Below are 9832 nucleotides of genomic sequence, written 5' to 3' on the forward strand. Positions count from 1 at the left end.
AAGTGCGAAAAGAACTGCTTCACAACAGGGGAGAAGACATCATTATAATCAATACCTATAATCTGGCTATAGCCTTTAGCAACCAACCTTGCTTTATACATTGCTACTTCATTAGGAGAAATACCCTCATTTTTTTTGAAAATCCACTTGCAACGAACATGCTTCTTCTCTTTTGGCAATTTGACTAAACCTCAAGTACCATTCCTTTCAAGTGACTCCATTTCATCTTGCATTGCAGTCATCCAATTATTGCAATCAGAAGAAGTAATAGCCTCATTATAATTAGAAAGTTCTGCATTACCTTCAACTTCTTCTGCACAACTCAAAGCATAGGCAACAATATTACACTCCTTAATTAACCTCTTGGGTGGATTAATTTGTCTTCTAGACCTGTCAACTGCAATAGAATATTGTGTAGGCTGCACAACGAGAGAAGAAGGTGGAACACTAGACGAATCATTATCAATAAATATTTTTTTAGCAATAGGTGCATCTTGGACAGCAGCATCTAGTGTACTTTCTGTATTAATAAAATGCTCCACCTGCATGCTAGAACTCTGCTGACTCTGAAAAGGAGCATTAGGCAACATAGCAGATTTATTAAAGACAATATTCCTGCTAATCACCACCTTTTATGTTGTAAAATTCCACAATTTATAACCTTTAACACCAGATTTATAACCAAGAAAGATGCACTTAATAGCTCTAGACTCTAATTTACCATTATCAACGTGATCATAAGCAGGACAACCGAAAACTCTCAATTCTGAATAATCAACTGGAGAACCAGACCATATCTCAATTGGAGTTTTCTTATCAATGGTAATATTTGGTGATTGATTAATAAGATAGCAAGCAATGGAAACTGCTTCAGCCCAAAAACGCCTATGCATACCTGCATTAGACAATATGCAACAGGCCCTTTAGATGATATTTCTATTCATATGCTCAGCTACACTATTTTGTTGTGGAGTACCAGGAATACTGTAGTGCCTTACAATGCCTTCAGACTTACAATATGAATTAAATTCATCAAAATAAAATTTCATCCCATTATCAGTGCGAAGTTTCTTTACCTTCTTTTCAGTTTACCTTTCAACCATAACCTTCCACTCTTTAAATGTTTTAAATGCTTCTAATTTATGCTTCAAGAAATAAAGCCAAACTCTCCTAGAGTAATCATCAATAATAGTTAACATATAACGAGAACCACTCAGCGAAGGCCTACGAGATGGTCCCCATAAATCAGAATGCACATAATCAAGAATACCTTCTGTTGTATGAACCGAAGTGTTAAATTTCACCCTCTTATGCTTGACAAAAATACAATGCTCACAAAATTTTAGCTTGCCGATGCTATGTACATCAAGAAGACCTCTCTTTCTCAATTCTGCCAAACCAAGTTCACTTATATGCCCAAGACGCATATGCTATAGATTAGTAGCATCAGAATCTGATAATGAATGTGAACTTACAGCGGCATCACCTGTGATTGTAGTGCCTCAGAGATGATATAAATTGGCAGACTTTAAATCACATTTCATTACAATATAGGAACCTTTTTTCACCTTCAAAATACCATCTTTACCTGACCAATCATACCCTTTATTATAAAGAGTACTCAAAGATATAAGATTCCTTTTCATACCTGGAACGTGCCTCACATCTGTCAAGGTTCTAACAATGCCATCATGCATCTTTATCATAATTGATCCAATTCCAACAATTGGACGTGGGTTGTCATCACCCATCCTAACAGAACCAGCATCTTAAATAGAATTATAAGTGGTGAACTAATCTCTATGTATGCATATATGAAAAGACGCAGCAGAGTCAATAATCCATTCATCACCACTACTAGCACATCCAGCAAAAGCAATGAGAATCTCTCCATCAGAACTATTATCGAAAGTAGCAATAGAAAATTTACCTTCTTCATTAGATTTATCTTTCCTCTTTTCTTTATTCTTCAACTTGTAACATTCAGATATATCATGATTATCTTTCTTGCAATACTTGCAGAATTTTTCCTTGCCTCTGGACTTCGAACGACCCCTATAACCGTTCGAAATTCTACCTCTTTGGCTATTATGCGAATTCTTTTCCTTTGTCCTATCAGGCACAATTAAACCTTCTCCATTGAAAGTCGAGCTATCAGTAGATAACATATGTTTCATCTTTTCCTTGGCATGCAAGGCCTCATAGATTTCTTTCAAAGTCAGTGTATCATGACTGTATAATATGGTATCTCTGAAGTTTGCAAAAGAACTAGGTAATGAGCACAAAAGAATAAGACTCAAGTCATCATCATCATATTTTACCTTCATAGACTGTAGGTCAGCAATGATCTCCTTAAAGACCGAAAGATGATTCAACACAGAGCCACCCTCTTGTAATTTGTGCATGAACAGCTTCATCTTTAGATGCATTTTGCTGGTTAGATCCTTTGACATGCAGATTAATTCCAGCTTTAACCATAGAGCAGTAGCGGTGTTCTCCTGCAAAACCTCCTGCAAAATATTATTTGATAATTGAAGATGAATTTGTGACAAAGCCTTATAATCCTTTCTCTTTTCTTCATCAGACCAAGCCTTTTGATCTTTGTTTCCAAAATTATCAAGCGCATCATCTAGATCAGTATGCGCAAGAACAGCTCACATCTTGACTTGCCATAGAGAAAACCTTATATCTCGGTCTTGCAGCGGAATATCATACTTCAAATAAGTCATGGCAAAGAATAATCAGCAACAAAATAGGTTGTAACCCTCTGGTACAACCCTGTGTCCGCGAAGCAATAAACTACAGAAATCCTGGTACACTTCGTGTACGTGTAGCAATCAAAGTAGAAACCAATCTCCTGGTACCTTTCCTTGGGTGTACATAGCAAAATTTGATTTTTTTTCTTTCACGTGAGGGGTAGGCGGCTTCGGTCGTTGGGTGTTGGCTGAGATGAGATGCCGACTCGCCGACTCGACACGACGAAGAATCCTGAGGTGGTGGAAAAAAAAAAGAAACTGATCTATTTTTTTTCTATGTTTCTCGTGTAGATCCAATCTGGCTCTGGTACCACCTGTAAAAAATCAAGTACGATAGGATCGAATATGAAACATGATTTTTACGTGAAAAACCCTTACGGAAAAGTAATGCAGAGGATTACAATGAGCGTCTTAACTCTCCTTGCATCTTACAAGATATATTTATAGAGGTGGACACATACGACTCGAGTCTAATACAGACTGTTCCAGAACATAGGTCAAAAGCATCCCTTGTATGGCTTAACAAGAATTCGGATCACAATCCAACAGTCACTTATGTCTTTCACCCATGTGTTGGGGAGAAGACATAAGTGACGGGTTAATAAGTTACCCGTCACTTACCCTGCATGATTGTATTGTTTCCTAGCTGCATCCTGGAGCATAGCCATAATTTGGTAGCCATCTTCTCTCTGCAAACAACAGCTACACATCCAAATCCATATCGATAAATACATTTATACAAGAACTCACTTCCTCACAGACAGTGGCGGACCCAGGATTTTTTCATAAGGTAGGCATTCAAATTTTTAAGACTACAAATTCGGTAAAAGAGTATAAAATTTGATAAAAGACAATGCAAATTCGGTAATTTGGTATAATATCGTAAATTCAACAATAAATCCCAAATTTATAAAACCGTAATATAAATATGTCAAAAGAATTGAAGGGATTCAAGGCCGACATGCAAATAAGCAACTCCATATTTACCTCATCAAACCAATTGTCAAGCTCTTGCCGAATTTGAACAATGACACCAATATACACTTCATATTTCCAGAAAAACGAAGCAATATCTCCCTGCCTCTTCATCTCTGTAAAGCAACTATGATTGAAACCAATTATTCAGAAAAAGTGACAATAGCTGTGAATTGGCCTCCGCCGCTGCCACGGTAGGCCCGTCAGACGATGCCAGGGACACGCGGACACGGTCCTGCTCGGCTGCTCCTGCTAGTCTGCTACTGCAAGAAAAACCAAACAATGCGATTCGATCATATGAGGTAACGAGAAAATAGAAAACGATGGAAGTGGGGCTGCGGATGGACCGATGGTCGATGGATGTACTCACGTACTGACGTACCAGGTGCAAGCCTGCAAGGTGCTACCGGATGGATTGATGGATAATGGATTGATGCTTTGATGCTTGATGGTCTACAACTGCAAGGTGCTGCCTGCTGCGGATGCCTTGCCAGACGAATCGATGGATAATGGATTGATGCCTTGATGAAGTACCAGCCTAGAGCCTACCATACCAGGGGAGCAACCAATTGGACCGATGGTCAATGGATAGACCCTTTTTCTTGATTTCTTCTACCTTGCGCAGGTGCGCTTCCGGCGATTTCGCCTTTTTTTTTTGGGTTCGGCGATTGCGCTATAATCGAGGATGAGGAGGCAAGGAGACTCGGCAGCGGCGCGAGGAGGCGAGTCGTCGCGACGATCACCGAAACTAGTCGTGGGCTTTTTCGATTTTTTTTACAACCGGGCTAACTAATTACAAATCGAACTAGGCTGGATCAGGGTAGTCCTGGGCCTACCAGGACTACCCTGTGGGTCCGCCCCTGCTCACAGAATCACAAAGGTTACAAAGTTTCCATCAATTCATTACTGAATCACAAATGTTACAAAGTTCCAATCAACTTATATTACATAAGATCTATAGGGTTTCTATAGTAACTCTCCGTATGGGTTAATGACTGTAGACATCATGAACTCAATGATCCGTTGTCAAATCCCTGGGAGTGCACCATCATCGAGAAAACAAGCTAAAAAATCCCGCATAATTTGACGTGTAAATAATGTCATGTTATCAGGGAATTAAACTAATTACTAATATTAGTATTGAATAATCTTGTATTGAACTTACATCGGGGGATTTGATATCCATTGATTGGAGCATAAGGAGCATGTTCCACGTAACATAGAATCCGCAGGCGTTGTCTGGTGGTTGTTGGTGGCATTATGGAAAAGAAAATTTACGTTTAGATCGAAAGGAAAAAAGCTCGAAGGTACATCTGTTTGGTAGCACTTACCGTGAACCTGATCTTGTGTGTCAGTCTGTGGCCGTTTGTCGTGTTTTAGTCAGGATCAGCTCGAAGATACTTGTCAAAAGCCCTGCATAAAGAAGGATCGATTATGGAACATTTGAATGTTATAAAAGTTAAATATGTAAACTAAGTCAGGCAAAACTTACGCATCGATGAGTACTTTTATAACATTGTAATCACGCTCTCTAGGTTTGCCTTTTGGTCCTACTGGTCTTGATGAGTCGAGGTACCACACTAAGCTCCACTTGAGGCAAATTACTAGTAAGATCCAATGACCAATACATTAATTCTAGTAAGGATTTGAGAGTGTGGGTTGGAAAGTGAGATTGAGTTCTAGTGAGCTTAAATCCATCTTTTGAGCACTTGAGTTCTTCGTCAAGCCGTCGACTCGCATTCATTACTCTTGGAGCTTCGAGCTCCTAGACGGTTAGAAGTCACCCAGAGAGCACCCAAGCTTGTGGAGTGCCCTGAGAAGTTTGTGAAGGTCATCCTCGCCTCCGTAAGGGAAGAGGAAGGTTGAGTAAGCCTCGATCTTGATCTTTGTGGTCACTTGGTGAGGATAAGGGTTTTGAGAAATTCGGCTCTTTGTGAGCATCTCAACGGAGACGTAGGATCATTAGATTCGAACTTCGAGAAACAAATACTTGTCTTCTTTACCTTCTTTCATACTTTCTTGTTCTAGCTAATCTTTTGGGCGATTTGCCCCAATCTACTTGTTTGTGTGTTTGTGACCGCAAGTGGTTGTTGAACAGAAGCTCATACATCAATTAGAACATGTGGTAACTTATAGACTCAACTAGATTCGCTTAAATATTCATAGTTTTTAATTTCTTGTTATTTCCGAACTATCCGGGTTCACCCGGAGTATCCGGATCCTGTACAACCCAGAGTCTTCGGATTGACCCGGAGTATCCAGACTCTGTAATCTGCTGTGAAATTTTAAATTTTAGAAAACACCTATTCACCCCCTCTAGGTGACATCATGTACATTCACTACCTCCCAAATTAAACAATGAAATAAAGATTAGAATAGTTGACTAACCTTGCAACACCCAAAGGAAGTTGTTGCACTTGATATTTTGTAATTTTGATGGTTCAAATCACCGAATTCTCAGAATTGGCTGTCGCCACCAAGAAAAATGAGTTGGGAAAAGTGTTGGCTCGGGGAGGAAGAAGGCATCTCGGGCTGAAATAATGGAGGAAAACCTATTCGAATCGGTTGGAAACAACAATTGATTAGGATAGCTAAGTATCAAAATCAGTTCGCCCATTGTGAAGGATCAGAATCGGTTCGTGCCACGAACCAATTCTGATACTCTATCATATTGGAATCAGTCTGTGGTATGAACCAATTCCAATGTATTAGAATCAGTTCGTATTACGTACCGATTATGAAAGTTTCATATCACAATGGTTCAAAACTTGCCCGACCTTACGGATCCATTCGTGGTTCTGTTCGATTCCGATACTGACACTACACCAAAACAGGTCAACAGTGCTGGTCTCAAAACCTCATTAGTGCCGGTTTTGCAACTGGCACTCCATAAGGGGCACTCATAGTCGGAGACTACCAGTGCCAGCTTAACAATCGGCACTGATGAGGTTTTCCAGAAAACAAAAAAAGAAGAAAAAGGTTAGGCAAACGAGCTGGCTCGATGCATTGAGCCGAGCCCGCTGCCGACCCCACATGATGAAGCTCATCATTGCCACTGGGCCATGCCGCTGCTGATCATGTGCATTTGCTCGCTGAGGACACCGCCATCGCGAATCCTGGGCCTTCGCTTCGCTGCTGCTGCCGCGGATCTAGCACCTCAGCTCACCGGTAGACCATTGATCTGTCTTGCACAAAGAAAACACGGGGCGCGAAGACCACCACCACAAAAATCGCGGGGCACGAAGGTCGCTGCCACAGAAACCGCGGGGCATGAAAGCCACCGCCACCACAGAAACGTGGGTCACAAAGGTCGCCGCCATAGAACAATGGGGCACGAAGGTCGTCGCCGCAACAGAATCGCGGGCCACAACGAGTGCGACACGCAGGGCTACGGTGAGACACCCTTCATAGGGACACAGCGAGCGGACATGGTGGAGACCGCCGCTCCGCTGCATAATGGTTGACAGCAATGATTGCGACAGCGTTGAGTCGGCCCCTGCCTCATATATCCGCTCACCGCTACCTGCCTCTTCTTGCTCCCCGCCGCTGTTGGTGCATGGATCTCCGACCCTAGCTAGATCCATAGCTAGATCCGCCGGATCCATCGGATCCTGCCGTGGATCTCGCAAGGGTCGGAGTTGCTGGCCGGTGGGGGAGGCTGGGAGGAGGAGGCTAATGAGGAGATGAGGGAGAGAGAGAGGCTAGTGGGGGAGGAGGAGGACAACGGCGAGGGAAGAGATAAGGTGGAGAGAGAGAAAGAGAGGAGGTGAAGGAGAGAACGCGAGGAGGAGATAAGGTGGAGAGAGTCGAGCCGTGAGCAGACGTGAGGTCAGCCAGAAACCGATTCAATGAAAATTTCGGGTTCGATCCTCTCATCAATGCCAATTCAAATTAAAAATCGGTGCTCATAATAACTTATTAGTGCCGGTTATTTTTTAAAAGCAGTACTGATATTGATTTCTTTACGAATCAACAGTGATAATCATATTAATGCCGGTTCTGACCTAACTGGTACTGATGACCCGATGCGGATGACCAATTTTATTGTAGCGTGAATTAGAATCAGCCTGTTCAGAACCGATTCTGATAGGTCGATGCTGAAGGCCCTGTTTGTGGTTATATCTAACAAAAAGCTATCAAGATATTATTGGTACTCATCTGCAGTGACATTCCAGTCCAAACATGTACACATCACATATCTAAATTACAAAATGTGGGCACATTTTTTCTAAGTTGACTATAGATTTGTATGCACTTGCCCCCCGTGTTCCAAGTCTTCGTTAGACCACAGATTCGTTCATTTCACCACCTACAACCCCCTGTATTTAACCGATCCTCCATACTTTTCCCATCTACTTCAGCTAATAGCTAAACTCGTCGAGTTTGTAAATCTTGACAGAAAGTAACTTGCCATGGCTACCAAAGCCAAAGCAAGCTCCGCCTCATGCCTGTCCTTCTTGAAGGATGCCTTGCTCCTCCCCACCCGGAACACGAAGCTCTTCGTCCCCGTCTTCATCCTGGTCGCAGTCCCCACCTTGCTTATCCAAATCACCAACGTCTTGTACATCCAACCCCTCACCGCCGACATCCTCGTCCACATCAACAAGATCAAGAACATCGACCCCTCGACACCCGAGTATGCCAAGCTGATGGAGGAGATCATAAAGGAAGCTAGGGAGCTCGTCATCATCAGCATTGCCTTCCAGATCACCGCCTTCGTACTCGGCATCGCAAAGCAGATCGTCACTTTTTTCGCCGCCTCCACCACCTACTCTGGCGACCGCTACTCACTCCCTGAGCTCCTCTCCAAGGTGATCATGAAGGGGCATCGCCTCAAGGGGCCCCTCATAACCATCGCCTTGGTGGGCGTTCTTGAGTTCGCATGCATGGCGCTCCTTACCGCTCTCATCCAGCTCGTGATGCGCCACTCCGCGGCGCTCTACATGGCGCTCCTCTTTATCTTCCCGTTCTTCGTCACCTTCCTCTACCTCAACGTTGTTTTCATGGTCACCGTGGCTGTGTCAGTGGCTGACACGGAGCGCCGCGGCATGAGCGCGCTCCGGCAGGCATGGCGTCTCATGACGCGGGTGAAGAAGAAGGAGGGCTGCGTGCTGGTGGTCGTGATCAACCTGCTGTCGCTGGCTGTGTCCCCTCTGTACGTGGTTGCTCTTGGGTACACGAAGAAGAGCATGGAGATGGGGCTGGTTCTGCTCTCCGTGTACGCGCTGATGTTCGGCGCGGTGGAGCTGTTCTACTTCACCGCGGCCATGGTGTACTACAACCAAGCCATGGAGAGCAAGGAGGTGATGGCTCATGACTACGTCAAGATCCCGACCGTGGAAGCAAATGTGTGATTGTTCAAGTAGTGGTTGGCGTTAATAAATTTCTACGTGGTGATGTATACTTTTCTCTGGCATTATATATAGTTTTGTTTGTGATTAGCGACGAATAATATAAATGCATGTATGTTTTATGCTATGATTTATGCACAAATATTGCTTCCAGGTTCGTTTAGCATAAGGGTCCATAAAAAAATTTATGTGTTTCCTATTGAGAGTGTATAAGACTATAAGCTATAACAATATAGTTCGAAATTCAATACTTATACCAATAAAGTTCAAAATTCCATACTTATAAGGTCCTGGAAATTTTGCATGGAAGGTTCATCCTTCAGTTAGTCAGATACCGTGAGCAGACGGTATTACTATCATACTCCGACTGTATTTTCAGTCATATGCATTGGTTTTCTTTTCAGATGGCAAGTTTATTTTCCAGTGTTGCCAAATAATCACTCTGGATATTAAGATAGTTTGTTTACAGCATGACGATGATTTATTTGCTAATTTATAACCATAAGTGTGAGCCTGTTTACATTACTACAGAAATGACTTAGTGAGATATTCCTGTTCACATGGTTCTAGTTTGTAATGATGACGAGACACGTTCAGAGTTGTTAGGACGCTTTTAGTACACAGCTTGTATTTGGAGCCATCTGTAATATTAATACAGATGGCTCGTATTTGGAGCCGTCTATAATAAAACGAATATTATATATGACTATAAACAAGAACCGTCTATAAAATTAATATAGATGGCTCCAA

The 9832-nt window shown here is 42.5% G+C and overlaps 1 protein-coding gene across 1 annotated transcript; it reads left to right on the top strand.

Moving 5' to 3' along the window:
• The first annotated feature begins 8043 nt into the window (after positions 1 to 8043).
• On the top strand, positions 8044 to 9245 carry LOC133923903 (uncharacterized). The gene has a single exon (XM_062369205.1). The coding sequence runs from the start codon at positions 8144 to 8146 to the stop codon at positions 9083 to 9085; it is 942 nt and encodes a 313-aa protein (XP_062225189.1). The 5' UTR covers positions 8044 to 8143; the 3' UTR covers positions 9086 to 9245.
• The last annotated feature ends 587 nt before the right edge of the window (positions 9246 to 9832 follow it).

The sequence above is a fragment of the Phragmites australis genome, chromosome 7 (genome assembly GCF_958298935.1).
Source record: "Phragmites australis chromosome 7, lpPhrAust1.1, whole genome shotgun sequence".
Lineage (NCBI taxonomy): Eukaryota > Viridiplantae > Streptophyta > Magnoliopsida > Poales > Poaceae > Phragmites > Phragmites australis.

Excerpts from the sequence above, each read along its gene's own strand:
- LOC133923903 (XM_062369205.1), top strand. The coding sequence starts at position 8,144 with ATGGCTACCAAAGCCAAAGCAAGCTCCGCCTCATGCCTGTCCTTCTTG.